The sequence below is a fragment of the Alternaria metachromatica genome (assembly GCF_023757995.1).
Source record: "Alternaria metachromatica strain BMP 0045 chromosome Unknown scaffold_1, whole genome shotgun sequence".
Classification (NCBI taxonomy): Eukaryota; Fungi; Ascomycota; class Dothideomycetes; order Pleosporales; family Pleosporaceae; genus Alternaria; species Alternaria metachromatica.
The window spans coordinates 2531932-2553669 of NW_026055492.1; the positions used below are offsets into that span (position 1 = coordinate 2531932).

General features: G+C 29.4%; 2 protein-coding genes across 2 annotated transcripts; one reads left to right on the forward strand and one right to left on the reverse strand.

Moving 5' to 3' along the window:
- Positions 1 to 1971: 1971 nt before the first annotated feature.
- J4E83_000819 (uncharacterized protein) lies at positions 1972 to 3057 on the forward strand (the record flags this gene model as incomplete). Its single annotated transcript, XM_049327776.1, has 1 exon — positions 1972 to 3057. One exon carries the CDS (start codon positions 1972 to 1974, stop codon positions 3055 to 3057), a length of 1086 nt encoding a protein of 361 aa, XP_049193921.1.
- A 372-nt stretch (positions 3058 to 3429) lies between these two features.
- Positions 3430 to 4383, reverse strand: J4E83_000820 (uncharacterized protein; the record flags this gene model as incomplete). The annotated part of the gene is made up of 2 exons (XM_049327777.1): positions 3430 to 4246; positions 4379 to 4383. 2 exons carry the CDS (start codon positions 4381 to 4383, stop codon positions 3430 to 3432), a joined length of 822 nt encoding a protein of 273 aa, XP_049193922.1.
- Between the last annotated feature and the right edge of the window lie 17355 nt (positions 4384 to 21738).

Sequence of the window (21738 nt, forward strand, 5' to 3'; positions counted from 1 at the left end):
CCGGTGGCGAGGAGGTCGATGTCGTTGATGTTCAGGGGTTTGTTTACGTGGAAGTGGAGAGGGTTGGTTTGGTAGATGCCGCCGCTGGGTCCGCCGTAGCGCGCTGCGAGGAGCCTGGATGGAGCGGTCAGTCTGCTTTGTACTGTTCATGTAGCAAGTGCTCGAGAATCGACGTACCAATCCGTTGCAGTCAGGTACCACCACACGCGACGACCAATCTCTGCTTTGAGCGTCTGGGACGCATCGGCGTTGGATTCGTGGTCGATCCGATGGAGACCCATTTCCCGACATAGCAACAAGCCAGTTGATATTAAGGAGCGGTATCGTAGCGATACACCTTCTATGTTGCACAAAACGTATGACAAGATTATGATGCCTTGTATAGCCCCCAAAGCCAGCGAATGCCCCTCTTGCAATGTCTCGAGTACGGTATATGTGGCCTTGATCCAAGTGGCTGTCTGAGAGCGGGCTTGGGTCGAGGACAAGAATAGGGGACGTTCTCTGTTCAGTCCGTCCGGCATACTCCATACATGCGTTGTATGAGCGATGACACTTAGTAGTAGAACGACTTTGCCGGGATGAACAGGCTCACCGCTTTCGACTGGACGGTAAATTTCGTCGAGGATGGCTGGTAAAGAGGGGGTGTGCGTCACGTGTTGAATGTAGTTGAGCTCGGTGATGTAGATGTCGAGGAGTATGGTGGCTTCTTCGCTTAGTGGGAGCCATATACATGGTGTTAGTCTATTGAGTTGCGTTGTGTAAGTCAGTTTTGGTGGTATTGTGCGGATCTGACCGATCTTGAAGGTAACATGGTTTGTGGTAGACAGCTCGAAAGAGTTCTGACTCATGGAGACGCCTTCGAGATGTTCTACCATTTCTTTCGTTTCTTGAATATCGGAGGGTTGATTCATATCGATTTTGTCTCGAGCGGTTTCAGAAACGAAGGCCGTTCGAACGTTTTCGCTGTCGTCATTGCCGGCCTGCAGAGGAAAGGTAGTCTCTTGTGCGATACGTTCTTCCAGCTCCTGCACACGAATCTGGAGTGCAACTATCTCAGCCAACATGCCAGGTTTTCCGGTTAAAGATAAAGGTGTCTGGATGCTCTCATGTGGCTGTTGCTGTGTGAGCGAAGCCCCGATCGAGACTGGTGTCTGAGGGCCTTGAGCTTCGCGTGCCGCTGGCGTAGGATCGAATTGACACGTCTTTCCTCGCGACCTGCAACTTGTGCATGGCAGTGGTCGGTCACAGCGAATCTTGCGCGACCGGCAGAAGTTACAGGAGTACTGTCCTTTGCGATTGTAACGTTCTCGCTCGCCGGCAGCTGGCATGACGTTTCTTGAAATCCTGGTAGACAATCGCAATGAGAGAACAGTGGCAAGAAATCAAGAACCATATTCTCTAGACTGGGGAGGAAGATGGTTGGTCACATGAGGTATGTCTGCAGGTGGGTGCCAAGCATACCGCGGGTATTCCGCGGAATACCCGTCAACGGAGAAGCGATGCTGACAGCATATTCCTACCTGGGACTACGCCACTATGGTCACAGAGTCGATCGTAAGCTCGAAGGATTCAGGAAGCAGGAGATCTGAAACGGATTGACCCTGCAGACGGTAAGGATTCCATGGGAGCGTACTTTCCAGTGCACTGGGAGGGTGGCGCTTTCGGATTTTGATCGTACGGGCCTGCTGTTCTTCGCTCAGAGATATGAACGAGCCGACCTGGAGCTGCAATTAATACATGTAACAGGTCCGACGTTATCGAGATCCGTGTAATAACAGTACAGATGCGGATGTTTGGATTCAGTGATGTGATGCGGAAGTGGCGAGCAATGGCACTGGCAATGGCGAGACCAGACGCCGACATTCGCACCAGTCATGTTCGCCAAGACATAGGCATCATCTGACTCGTACTCAAAATAATTCCATCTGCAGCCACCACATCTTCCCCTCCACCAACACACCAATGTAACCGATGTCATTCATCCCCCGCCATGCCTTCCCGCAAATCCCATCGCTGCCCCGGTCCTACTTCCTGGGCCACCACAAAGCCGGCCTGGCAAAGATGAAATCCCTCCTCTCCTCCATCGACCTAGTAATCGAATGCCGCGACTACCGTGTCCCACTCACCTCGCGCAACCCTCTCTTCGAAGATGCGCTGGAAGGAAAAGAACGAGTCATTGTGTACACGAAGAGGGATTTGGGCGGTGGATCGCGCGATAATCGGAATGAAGATGTTATTGCGAAATGGCATCACCCTACTACGACGATGTTCGTGCGGAACGGGAAAGAAGCCGAGGGCGAGATTAGTGGAAGGAAGAGCGTGATCAAGCTCCTGGACATCCTGCGCGAACACGCGCAGAAGAGGTGGAAGCTAGTCGGCCACCGCGTCATGGTAGTAGGCATGCCCAACGTGGGTAAATCCACGCTCCTCAACGCCCTTCGCGCACAAGGAATCGGTCGAGGCAAAGTCGCAGCCACGGGCGCGCAACCGGGTGTAACACGCAAAGTGAGCAGTAGCGGCGTGAAGATCATACCGAGCGAAGACGACATGGAAGCAGCGGAGGCGGCGGCGAAGAAGAAGCTTCAGGGCGTTGGAGGAGGTGTTTATCTACTCGACACACCCGGTGTTTTCATCCCATACGTCCCCGACGCAGAAGCCATGATGAAACTAGCGCTCTGCGGCTCCGTCAAGGATACCATCATCGCACCCGTCATGCTTGCGGATTACCTGCTCTACCACCTGAACCTCCAATCGCCGTCGCTATACTCCGAATACGCGTCGCCTACTAATGACATCATCGAGCTCCTTACTGAGATCGCGAAGAAGACTGGTAGACTGGGCAAGGGCGGGGTCATAGACACGGAAGCGACGTCGTTGTGGATGATTCAGAAGTGGAGGCAAGGCAATATGGGACGCTTTCTGTTGGATGAGGTGGATGAGAAGAGTTTGGTAAAGGCGAAGATTGATGAGGAGGGGCTTACGCCCAGTTTTAATCAGGCGAGGAAGGCGGAGCGGGAACGTAGGAGAGAGAGGAATAAGGCGAGGGGGGAGAAGTAGGATGGTGAGGTGGAGTGGAGGTGGGCATGTGGCACGGGTTGCGCAAAGCGTCTAGTACAGATGTTTAATGTGACCACGGCCTAATCGAACCAGTGCTCCGAAGGGACGTCCGCCATACTCTTGCTCTGCAATTGTTCTCTACCACATCCAGGACAAAAGACGGTGCAGTTGGCCTATAAATTAGACCGAGGCCCTCATCTTACAACGCAATAACCCTAGCGAAGTCACCAAGTCTTCTTTGAAATCTTTGTTTCCAATCATTCAAACGGATTTGGGCATAACATTCCATCTTCTTACACAACTCCATCAACAAAACTCCCTGCTCCAAGTCCATCAAACCCCAGAACACGCAAAACAAATACATGAATCCGCTCAAACAGCCCCCACCGGACCCCCCACAGCAGTACTACCAAGCATCCTATTATACGGCGGCGGCTCATCATGATACGGCGGCGGTTCCTCCGTATGAACAGCCATCTCATACATCCTCGGCGCAGCATCCAATTCATGATACGCCAGCGGCCCCGGCCCAGCCTCCAACAAATCCGCACTTTCAATCGATGGTGCAGCCTGCCAATCCGTAGCCACCTGCACAGGCTGCGTACACGCGATACCAGACCACTCTCTATCCGCACATCTCCCTGTGATCTCGATTTGGAGTTCGTATTCTAGGTTTAGGCCGTAGCTAGTGAAGCTCGGCGCGATGGTATTGTTATTATTGTAGTCTTTTGCGAGTTCGATGTTCGCCACGTCGAGCAGATTGAGGCCGTCGTAGAGGGGTTCGCCGTCGCCTGTTTCGTATTTGTGGTCGCAGAGGACGATGGTGCGGCGGTCGGTGTGGTTGGTTATTCTGCTGGGGTGTTTGAAGAAAGCTTCGTTGGGGAGGAAGACGTTGATCTTTGCGTTTAACTGCACTTTCAGTCGCCGGATGAAGAGATCGGGTGGGGAAGGGAGTGATTCTGAGCGCTTGGTGTGTTGCACCGTTACGATGACCGGGAGGGGGGATCCGATGACTAGGATGCTGGGTGGAGTGGCGAGGACGTTGAATTGGGCGTAAGGGATTTCTGCAAAGGACTCGATGCCGAAGAGGAGTTCTTTGTCGGCGAGTTTGTCTTTGAAGCGGCCGAGTTTGCTGGAGTTCTCGCCGTAGTTGGGGAGGAGTTTGCGGGTCCGAATTAGCTTCGCTGCGCTGCAGTGTTTGGGTAGTTTGGTGCCGAAGTTTAGGTCGGGTTGCAGGAGGGAGCGGTCGTAGGGGGGCGCTGGTGGCATGTAGGTGATTTCTTGTCGGACCCGCACTGGTGGTGTGCCGGGTAGATCGGACTCCATATACGCTTCTAGGTGATATACGACCCGTGGACTTGTGGGTGTGGGCCCGTTGAGCGTTGGAGGTAAAGGGAATCCAGGAGAATGCTGGAATCGGGGGTGGTTCCATTGGTCTCCTGGGTGAAGCCATACTCTACCTAAACGTAGGTGTACGAAGTCAGTACATGTCTCACGTGCAGTTTGTACAGCGATATTTCTTACCAGCGGGAGGCGGTATCGTAGCATGGTTTCCGAATGTGAAGGAGAAGGGCAGCTCAACTCTAACTGGATCCCTCGCGTTGTTGGCGCGAAGGTGGAAGTCATCGGCTGCGATTTCGTGTATATAGAGGAACTGCGAAAGTCCATAGAACTCAAGATGCACGCTTCTTCCATGGGCATCTTCAACGGCAGAGAAGCCTTTAAGACTTATGCTTATGCGTTTAGGTTGTGATGTGGGCACCACGATTAGCTGGCCTTGTACGCAGTCCCCGCTTGTGTAAGTCGGTGGCGGATTGAGCACTTCGATGTAGACGGGATTGTCTCTGCGATTAGTTCGGCTGCCGGTCGCAGCTATTGCCAATACCATGATCAGCTGATGGCCGATGGACGACTGTATGATAAGAATAGGAGAATGATTGTGGTTATGGAAAACAATGGCATTGTATAAGGCTGCCCACGGGGTCAAGTATCGACGGCGATGTCGCTTCGGTGCCGCCCCTGTTCCTCGGGACCTGCCATACCAAGCCCTAGGGTGTCACGAGTTAGAGCCGAAGTTCCATCTTGGTATTCAAACCCGGGTTTGATTGTCCTGGACGCCCTATGGGCCTAAAGACCCGCGTATCAGCACCGGTGGCTCAGCCTCGATGCTTCGACAAGCAATACTCGCGAGATCGCCGTCAAATCTCCGTCTATCAGGCCTGCCGTGGTGTTGCAGGTGTCTTGCGCGAGGACGAGGCGCTTTGTGGTGATGCTCATTGGTGGTGTTGGCGGCGCCGGTACGGTAGACTAAATCAAGTTATCGTGCAACAATTATTTTAGAACTTTAAAACTATAAGTAGAGTAAAATTTTTAACTTAATATTACACTATATATTATATAAAGGCTTAGAATTTAATAGAATATATTTATATTACTATTAATAACCTCTTAAAAAAGAGATTAAATATAATACTCTCTTATATAGAGGCTCTATAAGCGCTATTTTATATCTACTTTTTTATATATAGGTAAAGTCTCTATACTTATACTATAGTGCTTAGAAGCTATAGGCTAGATAGTAGTAATTATATAATACTTAGAAAACTATTATTAGGTTCTAGCTCTAAAGAGTCTAGACTAACTTAGCACTAGCTATAAATACTTTAGAATTACTATTATAGCTTAGTAGTAATTTATCTCTAGTCTTTTTAGAATAATATATCTAATTATAGTCTAATATTATATATCTAGTATTTAACTAACTCTATTATTTAATAACTATTATCTAGTTTATACTATAGTTAAAGTATATACTTATATAACTAGTAGGCTTAAAAAGCTTAGAGTTAGGCTTATAGCTAAAAAGAGATTTATTAGAACTATACTTAGAGCTACTAAACTAATTCTTCTACTTACTATATAAGAGGCTAATAAAAGAATTCTTACTAGTACTATAGAAGTAGATAAAAGTATAGTTATTCTAAATATAGTTAGAGTAGGTACTTTTAAACTAGCTAGTAATACTTATATAGCTAGTAAAGTAAGAGAACTCTCTAAAGCTATTATATATATTACTATAGTTATTATAAGCTATTATATTAAGTATACTTTTAAAATAAACTAAAATAGTTTTAATATATAAAGTGCGCTAGAATAGAATATAGTTAATAGTAATATAACTAGTGTAAGTAATAAAAAAGGTAATAGTAAAGTTATATAGAAAGATACTAGCTATATAGATAAAAAAGTTAGCTAAATAAGTATAGTCTATACTTTATATAAAGTTAGTATATAAATAAAAGTAAAAGAAGATATATATATAGTATAGATAAAAGTATTAGAGAAAGTAGTAGTAGTAGTAATATTAAAAACTAGAATCTTCTTATATAAAGTAGAGTTAGAGATAGTATCTATTTAGTAGCTTTAGAAGTAAGTAATAGCACTAGTAGAATTAATTAGATAGATAAAGTAGCTTTAAGTAAGAGCGTAATAAGCTATATAAAAAGTCTTATAGTTAACACTATATATAAAGTAAAAGCTAATATTAGTATTATAAAAGAGAGAGTTCTTATAGATAATCTAGTAGCTAGTCTAGATAAAGCTAAAGCTAGTAGAAAGGTTAGCTATAATAGTTATATAAGAGTAGATATTAAAAAAGTTAGACTAAAGTTAATAAAGGCTATATAAAAGTAAAAGAGTAGAAAGAAAGTAAAGTATAGAAGTAATAGAGAAGAAAGAGAGTAGATTATTTATATACTTAGCCTAAAGGCTATAATTATAGTAGTCTTCTACTACTCTTACTATATAATTTTTTCTTCTTTTCTTTACTTATATAATACTTTAAAAAGTTTAAGAAAAGCTATAGAAGAATAGTATATAGAGAAAATTTAGATTTCTAGTACTATATAATACTATCTAGCTATTACGTATCTTTTAAATATTATATTATATATAATATCTATATATATAATAAGCGTATAAAACTCTTAAGGTAAGAAAGGCTAGAAATATCTAAGAGCTAATAAAACTCTACTTTATTTCTAACTATATTATTATCTTATATATATATAGAACTATATATAATTATCTTATATATATATAAAACTATATACGCTTCTTACTCTTACCTTTACTTCTAGTAGAAACTCTAATAGAAGTTAGCTTTTATATAGACGTTAGAAAGTTAGAAAGCTTAGATAACTTAGATCTAGAGATAGTATTAGCCTAAGAATTATAGAAATATAAGTTCTTTAGGTTACTAGTATTATTCTATATAAGACTATCTTTAATAAAAGATAGTCTAACTCTATTAGTAGAGAATAAACGCTACTTTTAAAATTTAGAAAGCTAAAAGATAGATTACTTTTATATAATAAGTTCTTTCTATCTACTTTTCTTTCTACTTATAGATATCTTAGATTCTTTCTTAATAGCCTTTTCTTTCTTAATAATAACTTTTTTTTTCTAAGTCTTACGTATAGATAGAGTTAAAGTATTTTTTTTTCTAACTTTTTTTTTATATATTTTAAAGTAGATAAAGATATTATATATACTACTTATTAAAGTTAGAGAGTAGTTATAATTACTTAATTATAGATATATAATTACTTAGCTCTTAGATATATAGCTAGAAATTTTATTCTAACTTTCTTTTATAATAGATTAATTATAATATACTTAATTATCTTTAATTATTAATTATCTTTAGCTATAATAGTTATAAGCCTAGCTACTTAATTATAGAACTAATTTCTACTATATATTAAAGCTTACTAGAAAATAAAATTAGTTAATCTTATTTCTACTCTACTCTTTCTAAATATTTTATAATTAGAACTTCTTCTACGTAATTACTTACTTACTATCTACCTTTTTATTATTTTTTATATTTTTATATTAATTCTATACTCTAACTCTATAAATATAAGTAATTATAATATAGCTATTATAGCTATAGGTATACTTCTTAAGAAGTAATCTAACTAGAATACCTAGTTTATACTTTTTAAGTAATACTATAATAAGAAAAGTATCTAGAAAGAGATTAATTCTAATCTTCTAGATATTAAATATATAGATACTTAGAAGTTTAAGTTTTCTAATCTTTTAGTTCTAGAGCTTATAGCTCTAGCTTCTCTTCTTATAAAGCTAACTAAAAATTAAAAGAATAAGTATAATAAAGCTATCTATAAGTATAATACTCTTTTATAAGATTATAACTATAAAACTAAGAATAGTTTTATACTTATAGCCTACTAGAACTATAAGTTTAAGTAGTAGTTAAGAAAGAGTAAGAAAATTAATAATATTAAGAACTAGATTATACGCACTATTACGCTAGATTACTTATTACTTATAACTATAAGTAATAATAAAAGAATAGTCTAGTTTCTTATAAAAACTCTTAAGACTATACTTACTTTTACTAATTAAACTACTTAATATATAGTTTATATAAAGTATTATACTTATTTTAAGAAAACTTAAAGAAGTACTACTAAAAAGTAGTTTACTAACTAGTTAATACTTTACTAGAAAGTAAAGATCTTTAAGCTCTTAGAAGTTAAAGAACTTTTTATAATTACTAACTTTCTTACTATAGTTAAGAAGTTTAACTCTAAGTAGGCCTACTAGTAGTAATATAATTAATTATTTACTATAGCTTTTAGAAAGAATATATTAAACTTTAGTAATTTTAGTAAAGTATTTAGCGTTATTCTTTAAAAGATATTAATTACTACTAAAAAGAAAAAAGCTAATATAATTTTTAATATAGTTATAAATTAACTTTTTACTTCTACTAAGTTAAGTAAGAAGTAGTTAAGCTTACTACTTAAGTCTTATCTCTATAAATCTAACGTAAAGTATAAGTAAAAGTCTATCTTATATTACTAATTATAGACTATAATTACTAAATCTAAACTACTAAGTATTTTACTAATAAATCTCTTAGCTTAAGATAAGTAAAAGATTTAAAAGCGCTATTATAAAGAGAAGTAAAGTAGCTTATATAAGAAGGTTAAGTAATCTAGCTAGAAAATAAGTACTCTAGCTTCTAAGTATCTAAGTAATATAGTCTTAATAATTATTTATCTAAAAAAGCTAATTACTAAGTTTAGGTTTTCTATCTTTAGTATAGACTTTAAGTCTTACGCGCTTTTAGCTAGTATAATTTTTAATAGTAAAGCTATAGTTTACTTAGTTAATAATAAAGCTTTAATTAAGCTTAATTTCTTTATTAAGACTAATAAAGAAATAGTTAAGATAAGTAGCTAGATTCTTCTAGTAATTAGTATTAGTAATTATATACTTTATCTTATTCTTAGTACCTCTAAAGAATCTAGAAAAGCTAATTTTATACTTACTAGCGTTAAGATTATCTCTAGTTTTTATACTAATATTATCTTAGAGAAGCTTTTTAAAAATAGTAGTATATAGTATATAGACTATAATTATATAATTAGAATAAGTATACTAAAAGTATTTATTATTTTTATAACTCTTAAGTATAGATTTAACTTCTTATTTATTAAATATAACTTTTCTATTTATTCTTCTAATTCTATATTTATAAATACTATTACTTACTTATAAGTTCTATAATTACGTACTAGTAATACTAATCTTTAGTACTAAAGATCTAGTTATCTAAGTAAGTAAGCTCTTAAGGCTTTTATTAAAGCTACTTAGAATATAAAGATTATAAGTATATAGCGTAGTAAATATAATAATTATACTACTACTTATATATCTTAAAGAATCTTTTATTATTTTTATAAATTATTACTACGTCTTTTCTTTAGAGTATTATAGAACTTATTTAACTTACTTATAAGCTATACGCTTAATAAATAAGCTCTAATTATTAAGAAGAATTATTTAGATAAGCTATATAATTATAATCTAAAGAATAAAACGCTAGACTTTATAATAGAAGTTATTATAAGCTTTATAGCTATAGTTAAGTGCTACTATTAGTAGAAGATTATAGAAATTTATTAGAATAATAATACTATAATATTACTTTAGAGAAAGTACTTAAGATATAAGAAATAGACTAAAGAAAAGAAAATTATAATTATAACACCTCTACTATATACTTATAAGCTTAATAGCTTAGTAGAGAGAGTAGACTAAGAGCTTATTACTAAGTTAATTAAGATACGTATAAGCGCTAATTTTCTAGCTAGGCTCTAGCTAGTAATTATAAATATAGTAGCTTAACTCTATAGAATAAGTCTATTATAGCTTTATAGCTTACTTAATAAAGTAATAAAAAATTCTATAGAAAATATATCTATATTATAATTATATACTATGTTACTTAACTACGTTATACCTATATTTCTACACTAGTATACTTAATAAAGTAATAGCTTTATAGCTATTAATTTCTAGATTAGATATTATATAAATAGTTTAGAAAGTATTTCTAATATTATTAGCTACCTAAGATTAAGTACTAGACTACTAATCTTTACCTAGATTAGAGTAGAATCTATACTTATAGCTATTAAGCGTATCTACTTAATAGTAATTACGTAGCTAGAAAGCACTATTAAGACTTTAAAGTTAAGCTTTATAGCTATATAGAATATCTTATTAGCTATTAAGCTTTTAATATATATTATATATAAGTACTAGTAATTAATTAAGTAATTATAACTTATAATATTATCTTTAATAAGTAGAAGTTCTATTAAGGTAAGTGTAAAAAGAAGCTAACTAGAGATTAAGTAATTAAGTAAGTTAAAATACTTAATAATAGTAAGCTTATTAATTCTATAGAAAAGTTTAATATTCTTTTTATTAATTAAATAGTAAGTATAGTAAAGCTATTAACTACTAAGTAAGATTTTAGAGGTAATATAGACTATAATTAAAGTAATAAAGTTAGCCTATCTATTAAATATAATTAAAGCTCTATTAATTTAATAGAGATTAAGTATAAAGCTAGTATTCTATTAGAAATTTCTAATAATTAGTAGCTTTTTACTAAACTTACTACTTTAGAACTTACGCCTAAGTATAAGATTTTAGAAATAGATAATTAAAGTAATTATAAAGTTTCTAATAGTTAAAGAGTAGTATTATACTAGTGTATAAGGTATTCTTATATAAATTAGATCTTTAATAATCTAAGAATTATCTAGAAAGAGAACGTCTTTTAATAAAAGCTCTTTAAAGATTATCTTATTATTTATAATTTTATCTTTTACTTATACTTTTTAGTATTAGACTCTTATATAATACTTTAGATAATAGAATCTCTTTATAATAGAACTCTTTTCTACTAAACTAATATCTATATACTTTCTTACTTATACTAACTACTTTATATTCTTATAGTAATATATCTTTATACTTTCTAATATCTATATAAATAGTAAAGTCTATAGAGATGTATTCTACTATATAGTATATAAAGTAGTTAGTATACGTTAATATAACGTATATAGTAATAATAGCTATAATAGATATAATAAGTATAGACTTAGCTCTTTTCTTTAAGTTAGCTAGAACTATAATAGTAGTTATATTTAGGCTAACTACGTTCTTACTACTAAGCAATATTAGATAAGATAATTACGTAGATAAGGTAACTACTTAGAAATACTAGAAAATACTAATTTAACTAATACCTAGAATAGTAATATTAGAAGTATAATAAAATACTAGGCTAGCTAAGTTAATATAACACTATAATAGTATATTTAGAATATACACTAGTGCAGAACTATAGTTTAATAGAACTAATAACCTAATAGAGTATTATAGTAAGTAAAATACTAAGCTATACTAACTATAAAGGTATTTAAGAAGTATTCTCTACTATTAGATAGAGAGTATTAAATATTATTAAGTATTTAGAACTTATCTTTTAATTATATAATCTTTATAGTATAATATCTATTTAGTATTTAAGCTATTAAGTAAAGAAGTATTAGCTTCTTTATAAGTTATTTAAAACTATAATAACTACTAAAGAAATAGAAGAAGTGTAAGGCGTTAAAAGATCTAGTAATTTTCTCTTCTAAGTATTTATTTACTACTTCTTTAACTACGTTAATACTAAAAATACTAATTTCTAGAACTATTTCTAAAGTAGAGAGTATATTATTATTTATAATAGTAACTAATAGTGTAGTCTTTATAGTTTACTCTAGATACGCTACTCTAGTCTTTACTAGTAATAATATTACTAAGTTTCTTAAAAACTATAACTAATAAGCTAATAATAGAAGCCTCTCTAATAAGATAAGAGTTTTTATTCTTTTAGATTATATTAGTAATAAGAATTACTCTATTACTTATATTATTAAGCTTTTTACTAGTTATAAGAAAAAGAACTAAGCTAAGCTTAAGGCAAATATAAAGAAATACTAGATAGATAAGAATACTACTATTAAGATAGATAAGTACTTATACTTATAAGCTTTTATTTATAAGTATATAAATAATCTACCTAGTCTTACTAAGTATTATACTTACTTCTACGTAATAGTAGAAGCCTATATTACTAATAAGTAAGTTCTATAAAAGAAACTTAGCTTTTTCTTCTATTATAAGCTTCTAAAGTATAATAAGTAAATAGTTACTTTTATAATATTTAATACTTCTAAAGGTAATAATTAAGCTAAGTACTATATAGATAAGATCTATACCTTTCTTAAGAAATACTATAAGAAAAATAACACTATTAATAATATATATACCTAAAAACGTAGTAGTATAGATACTAAGATAAGATATATTATACTTACTAATAAGTATACTACTTTTAACCTAGAGAAAGTAAAGAGTATTATTACTAATCTTAAAAAGTAATAAGAAAAGTAAGAATCTCTACTTTCTTCTAATATAGATTCTAAAGTAGAATAACTTATAACTTTACTAAATAGACTAAAGCTTAATATAGATATAGTTTATTTCTTTATAGTTTACTTATTAGTTACTCTAATCTTTAAAAATCTTTATAATACTCTATACTTTATAAGCTATATAACTAAGAAAGAGCTTTTTATTAAGAGAAATAATAGTTTTTTTATTACTAAAGTATCTAGAAATATAGCTTTTAAGAGAGAAACTATTTAGTATAGAAAAGCTAAGTATACTAACACTTACTATATATATAATAAAAAGAGTTATAAGATTACTAATTATAAACTTTATAATAACCTCTATAACTTAGAATAGATTAGTTACTATTAGAATAGTAAGTATAAGTAAGAAACGTACTATTTTAGCCTACTCTATAATTACTTTAACTAAATTTCTAGTACTTTTCTATTAACTTATAAGCTTAAATAGCTTAAGTCTAAGATTAAAAAGTATTTTAATATTACTAATAATATAATAGAATAGTCTATATTTAGTGTTCTTTCTAAAAAGTTTAAAAGAAACTTTTACTCTAAGTATATTCTTAAGTAATTAAACTTAGCTAATATAATTACTTACTTAGACTATTATATTAGTTATAAGAACGCTTAATAGTAGTTTATCTAGTTTTAGAAAGATATTAAGTACTCTAAGAAGGCCTAGCTACTTAATAATATTAATTCTAATAGTATTATTATTAGTAGTAAAAATACTACGTTTCTCTATAGCGCTAAAAGTAATACTATTAGACACCTAAATAAGAGTATTTTTAATAACTCTAATTAAGTTTGTAATAGCTATATTAAGAAGAGAGGTAGACTCTCTAAGTAGTTATAGAGCTTTTAGCTATTACTTAAGAAGAATATAATTAGATAAGTTTCTAACTTATAGGCGTTAGATACTACTATAATACTAGAGAATAGTTAGTTAGAATAGCTATTTCTTCTATAAGCTTCTAATACACTATTTATAGTTATTTATCTACTAGCTAATATCTATATTAAAGATAGTATATTAGCTAATTCTAGGTATTTATTATAAGGCTATAAGAAGAAGGTAGTTAAGTTCTTAGACGCTCTTTCTAACCTAGAACTTAAGAAGCTTATTAAAAAATAATCTAATTATATTATAATAGTGCTTCTAAGTTAGAAAGTATAAGAAGTAATAGTTTCTAATCTAATTAGTTAAAATAATATTACTAATTAATTACGTAATCTTCTAAAGAAGAATAGTGTTAGTATAAATAGTATTAAAATAGTAAATAGCTTTAAGGCTAGCTATACTATAGATTTTAAGTAGGCTTTATTTTTATCTAAAATCTATACGCTCTTTTATACGTCTATACTCTACTATTACGCCTTTTATAAATATCTATTATAACTTCTACTAACTATATAGTTATATTAATATAATACTAATATCTTTTATAATACTATTAATATATACTACTTAAATATATAAACTTAATATAAAGTTACTAGTTATAGTAACTTATAAAGTAATACTTTTAACTATATACTTACTAAAGTAGTACATAGAGTATAGAGACGCGCTAGATATGTATTTATCTAGATAAACTTACTAGAGGCTTAGATTTATATTTATAGTAATTTTATTAAATACTTTATTAATATAAGCGTGTAGATAAATATTCTTTATTTTAGCGTAGCGCGCGCGCTAAAGATACTATATAAATACTAGATATAAAAGCTTAGTAACCTACTATAAGAAGTTACTTCTACTAATAGTAGCTATAAGCTATTTATTAGTACTACATTTAACGTTTCTATACGTATTAGTACTATAGTTATTTATACTACTTTCTATATTATTATAAATCTTATATACTTAGCTATACTTAAAGAACTATAGTATATAGCGTTATATATTAGAATATAATATAATATATTTAGTAGAGTATAATATTATATTTAGTCTAAGAATAGAACTAAGTTAGTTTTCTTTATTATCTTAGACTCTAAGCCTATATATCTATTCTCTACTATAAATTATAAGTAAGAAAATAAGAATAATAATACTATAGAATACGTATAAGTTAGTACTATAACTAACTCTACTTTAAAGCTACTTTAAGATTCTTCTATAGTTTAGTACCTATACTAAGAAGTATAGTATAATCTAATATATAGTTTTAGGTAATATAATATACTATTTCTAGTAAGTATCTAATAAATATAAAGAAGATAGATACGCTCTCTTTTTAATAATAGTGTAGAAGTACCTTAAGTAGATAAGAATACTAAGCTAATTATTTAGTATAAATAAGAGCTTACTAAGTATACTATTATATATAAGATTAACTATAAGAAGATACTTAATTACGCACATAGAACTTATTAGTAACTAGAGATTACTACTTTATATAAGACTATAGATAAGAAGATTTAACCTATTAATATTTTTTAAGTAGATAAGCTAATAGAGTTTAGATAGAAAGACTAGAAGAAATAAGCTATTTAGTGTTAATAACTTTACCTATCTATTTATAAACTAGACCTAGAACTATATAATAATATATTTAAACTATAATACACTATATTTCTATAAGAAACTTACTTTATATCTAAGAGACTAAGTAACTTTTATATTAAATTATAAGTTACGTAAGAAGAGAGAGATCTTTTTATCTAGATACTCTATAATAGAAAAGTAGTTTTATTATAAAAATTTACTAAATCTAGTAAAATATACTCTAATATATATCTACTATATAAGATTTATATAGTTAAATATAAAGCTTAGTAAGTATAAGGCTTTACTATTTCTAAGAAGCTTAAGTAGGTTATAGTTAATATAGCTAATACTTACTTTAATAAAAGTACTTAGAAACGCTATAATAGTTAGTATTATAATCTATAGTACTTAGTTTCTAAGAAAAATAGAGAAGCTTAATAGATCTCTAATATATAAAAGATTAATACTATTAGTATATATAATATAAACCTACTACTAATAGTAAATAAGTTCTCTAAACACTTTACTAGATATTTTATTAACTCTCTTATAGATCTCTATTCTAGTTATAATTAGATTACTCTTTATACTATAAGCTAGAATATAATAGTTTTTTAGATACTAGTTAGTTTTTTTTAATTATATACTATAGTTATAAAGATAACTAACTTAGTTATAGTATTCTAGCGCGTTATAATAAAGATTCTTAAGAACTATTAGCTAAACACTATAGTGTTTATTAATAATATTACTTATAGAGGTTCTAAAATAAACTATAGTAGTAAGATAGCTATATCTAGTATTTATTACTACATTTATAAATATATTCTCTAACTTAACTATGTTTTTATAGATATTAAGCGCGTAGAAAAGATAGTCTTTAGTAAGAAGTGCTACTTTTTTATAAAGTATCTAGAGATTATTAGCTATAAGATTAGCTCTAAAGAACGCTATTCTAATAGTAAAAAAGTCTAGAAGCTTTTAGACTAGCTATCTTACTATAATATATATAATATTTACTTTTTTCTTAGGCTATATATCTACTACTACATCTAGGTAAAAGAATTTACTACTATTACTAAGCCTCTCTTTTATCTTCTTTATAGAGATATAAAGTATAAGTAGAGCTTAGATTAGAATTAAGTAATATATATACTTAAGTATACTATATACTTAGTACTAGCGCTAGTAAGCCTTAACTACTTAGATATATTAAAGTATAAGGTCTTTTTTATAACTAATACTAGTTAGAATAAAAAAGAAGCTTATCTTAAATAGCTATAAGCTAATAGTAGACACTACTTTATTTAATTTAAAAGTATACTCTAGTTAGTAAGAGAACGTCTTTAGTATTTTACTAAGTTAGAATATAAGATAGTACTTTAGGCTTTAAAAAAGTTTTATATATACTTATATAGTATATACTTTACTATTAAAACTAATATAGTAATACTTATTACCTAGCTTAATTACTCTTCTACTAATAACCTAGAATTAGTTATAAATTAGTAGATCTCTACTATTCTTCTTTAGAACTTTAATATTATCTATATCTCTAGAAAGAAGAACGTTATTATAGATACTCTCTTTTACTACTCTAAATCTAATAATTAGGTTTTACTAGAAGAACCTAAGAATAATCTTAAAGAGTTTATTAACTATATATTTAGAAGTATAGAAGAAGAGCTACTACCTATTAGAGTATTCTAAGTACTTAAGTATAAGTATACTAAATAATCTAAGTAGATTACCTAGTTTCTTATTAACTTTAAAGTTTCTAAGAGTATAATACTAAAAGAGCTTTATATATAGAAGAAAAGAGCTCTAAACTTCTTTATACGTAATTACGTGCTCTTCTATAAGATTTTAAGAAACGTAGCTATACGCTATGTTATTAATAACACTAATATCTACTTATAAACTATATAGTTAATATATAAAACTATTAGCTATTATAGAACTAATACTATATACTCTATACTCTTCTAATATTACTAGTAGTCTAATATATATAAAAACGTTTAAGAAAGAATTTAGCGTTATTTTAAATACTAGCTTTACTTTTCTAAGAAGAAAGTTAATATATTAACTAATATATATAGCTTTATAATTTAGAAGTTAGTTATAATTAATATAGTTTATATACTTTACTACTAAGGTAAAAAGTATCTTATTATTACTAGAGAATACTTAAGTAGATAGCTAGAGGCTAGAGCGCTTTCTAATAATAAGTCTAGTACTATTACTAAGTTTATTTATAAGAATATTATCTATTAATAAAGTATAATATATAAGCTCTTAGTTAATAGTAAGCTAGACTTTACTAAGGTAGTAAAGTATCTTATAGCTAACTATAAGATTAAGCGTATCTAGTTATTCTTATATAACCTATAGGCTATAAGTAAGATTAAAAGTAGATATAAGCCTATTATTAATACTTTTACTAAGCTATTAGGTTTATAAGTAAATAACTTATCTACTATTCTTCTTACTAACTATATTTCTACTTAGTCTTAGATAGGCTATTTACTATACTAGTTAATTACTAGTTAAAACCTAGTTCTACTATTAGAATTAGAGCTTCTAATATAGTAGACTCTTCTATTCTAGAAAGTAAAGAATTATGTATAACTTCTAGTAATACGTATAATATAACTAGACCTCTAGAACTAGTTTACTAAGAATACTATTATCTATACTAATTAACTATATTAAGCTAAGAAAGATTATTAAAATAATACTAAGAAGATATACTATAAAAAGCTTTAACTTAGTAATCTAGTTCTTTTATAAAACTCTATATAAAAGATTAATATATCTAGAGATAAAAAGCTTAATACTAAGTAGATAGATCTATATTATATTTAACGCCTATAGCTAGAGTAAGGTACCTATTAGATTAAGAATCTTAATAGAATACTACTTTTATACACTATTCTAGGTAAAAGACTAAAGCTCTTTTACTAATAAATACTAGAAGATATTACTAAGTAATATTATAGCTAGATAAAGCTCTATAACCTAGATAACTAAAAGAATACTAACGTCTCTACTAACGTACTAGCTAGTCTTATTAATAATAATAAGAAAGATAGCTAGAATACTTCTTTCTAACTATAACTTAAGAAAGAGAAAGTAAGTAATACTTTAAAGCTTATTAATTAGCTAAGTATTCTTTTAAAACTTATTAGTTAGCTAAGTATAGTTATTACTAAGCGCCTTATAGAAGAAGAATAAAAAGTATTTAGACTAGACTTTATTTCTTTCTTTAATTTTAATATATTATTAGTATTAGATAGAGAAAGAGCTTAGGCTATAAAATAGCCTTTACTTAAGAAAGAGAAAAAAGAGTCTACTATAAGCTTTCTTATCTAAAAGCCTTTTTAAGAATATATAGTCTACTATTACTAAGTATTTAAAGTATACTTCTTTAGTTTCTTTTTATTTCTTTTTTTACTATTATATTAACTATACTATAAAGAATCTTAATATTATAAATATATATAGACTATATTAGTTTTATAGAGAAGTATTTTATAAGTTCTACTAAAACTAAAGAGATAGCGCTTTTCTTACTTTTAACTTTAATTTATTCTAGCTTTTTTTTTACTATACTTATACCTTAATAGTAATAATAAGTCTCTACTTATTATACTCTCTTTCTAGCTTTTATTAACTCTTACTACTACTAGTAAAAGAAGTATCTAACTTCTTTATAGTCTTAAACTATACTAGATAAATATATTATAGACTATAAAATAAGTAGTAATAAAGATAGCGTAGCGCTTATAGCAGCGTTTAGCTAGAAGCTACTACTAAGGCCTAAGGTAAATGCTACTCTAAGTACTCTCTACTACTTCTAACTTCTTTACTATAATATTAATACTAAATAATATAAATAAAAAGTTTACTATATATAGTAATATCTTTTCTTATAAGCGCTAGGTAGTATATATTTAGATACTCTTAGTAAAGTATAAATACTATAAATTTTAAAATAAAGTAAAGAAGATAGCTACTACTATTCTTACTATCTTACTATATTCTATTTTATATTAGATTTTCTACTACTAGTTTACTAGACTATAGAGTTATATAACTACTAAGGCGTTACCTCTATCTAGTAATAACTACCTAGACTTAGTTAATTTACTATTTTAAGCTTTTTAAGCTACTTAAATTAGAGCTTAGAATAGTAATTTTTAGTTATATTAGTCTACTTATAGTTAGGTCTCTAGAAAGTAACTACTACTAGGTAGATAAGAATATATCTATTCTACTACTATCTTAATATACTTAGAACGCCTAGAGAATATAGTAGCTATAATTCTATATATAATAACTAGCTATAACTCTATACGTAACTATAACTACTTTATCTTTAGTAACTAATTCTCTATTACTTCTATACGCCTTTAGAGGTAATAAGAGAAAAAGCTATAAGTATTATAGCTCTTTTATAACTTTAATATTAGAAATACTAGTACTAATTATAATAAGTATTACTCTTTTAACTATTCTATCTAGCCTTAAACTCTTATTAAACTATATTTATATAGCTATTATAGTCTTTTAGCTATAATTCTAATAATTACAAGCTATAATAGTTCTAATATATAGATTTTAGGTAGATTAAGATTTTATCTAAAATCTAGTTATTACTACTATAATAACATAACGCTATCTATTTACTAATACTATTATACACGTAAGAACACTACTAAGTATAATAGCTAATTACGTAATTAATTACCTTATTTTTACTATAATTTTACCTTCTAACTTTATCTATTAATATTATAATATTATAATACTATAATAGATAGAAGTCTCTTAATTATATATATATATATACCTCTTCTTAGCTATTACTTTTTTTTTTCTTCTCTAATCTTCTTAATCTTTTTTTCTTACTTCTATATACTATAGTTACCTCTTAGAAGTAGGCTATGTCTTCTTTCTCTCTTTATTAACTTAACTTTTTTTATTTTCTATTTTAGTAATTATAACTATAACTATAACTACTATATCTAGTATAGAGAACTATAATAAGTCTATAGGCTATCTAAACCTTCTCTATAACTTCTAGTTACTATTAGCTCTATATATAAGAGCGCGCACTTAGTCTACTATATCTATAACTAATTCTATAAATAAGTATATAAGTATAACTATATATATATATATATATATAAGCTTAGTACTATTAGTTTTATACTATAAGCTAGTCTAGTAAGAGTTTCTTTATAAGAGCTAGTTTTAGATTACTAAAGAAAGATACCTACACTACTAAAGGCTTAGTAGAAGATAGCTAGTAATAAAAATAAAAGTAAGAGTAAAGCTATAAATACTAGAAAGTTAACTTTTTTTTATAGCTAAGGCTTTTCTTTATAAAAAACTTCTTTTTAGAAAGGTTTACTTTTTAAGCTCTATATACTTAGTCTTACTAAGAATTTTACTACTTTAGGTATCTATAGTTAAGTCTCTAAAAGTAATACTAGCTTTTTTTCTACTACTTCTTCTAGTTTACGTCTAAAGAAAAATACTCTTATAATTATCTAGACTTTATACACTAAAGCTAAGAACTAAGTTTTTACTTTAGCCTAGAACTAGAATCTCTAAAATCTAAATATTAATAGTAAGGTAATAGAGTTTATTACTAGTCTTAAATAGTAGTCTTCTAAGTAATAAAAGGTTATTCTTAATACTTTTATAACTAATATAACCTTTCTATTTAACTAGATTACTAACTTTATTCTTAAAGTATCTAATATAGTTAAGGCGCTACTAAAGCTTATAGATAAGTATAGTAGTATTAAAGTATTTAATAGCTAGTATTAAGTCTTAAGCTAAGCTAAGAATACTAAAGATAAGCGTATTATAGAGCTAACTACTACTACTAAAAGTATTAATATATTAAAGCTTAGTCTTATAAGCTACGTCTTTTACTTTTTAAGTAAGGTTCTATATAACTACTAGGCTATATCTAATATATAGTTTTACTTTAGATATTTAGATATTAGTAATATAGCTCTTTTCTTAGTCTAAGTAGTAGCTATTTATATCTATACTTTATATAAAAGTACTAAAACTAATACTATTACGTAAGACTAAGCTACCTTAAGAGATTTTATTAAAGTAACTATTTAGTTTACTAAGAAGAATCTACTTTCTAAAATACTATCTTTTTTAAAGTATTTTATTAAAGTATTAAAAAAGAACTATAAGAAGTATAGTATAACGCTAGGTATACTTAGCCTTACTACTAGAAATATTATAGTTTCTTTTACTTATAAGTATAAGAAAGATAGTACTTATAATAGTTAA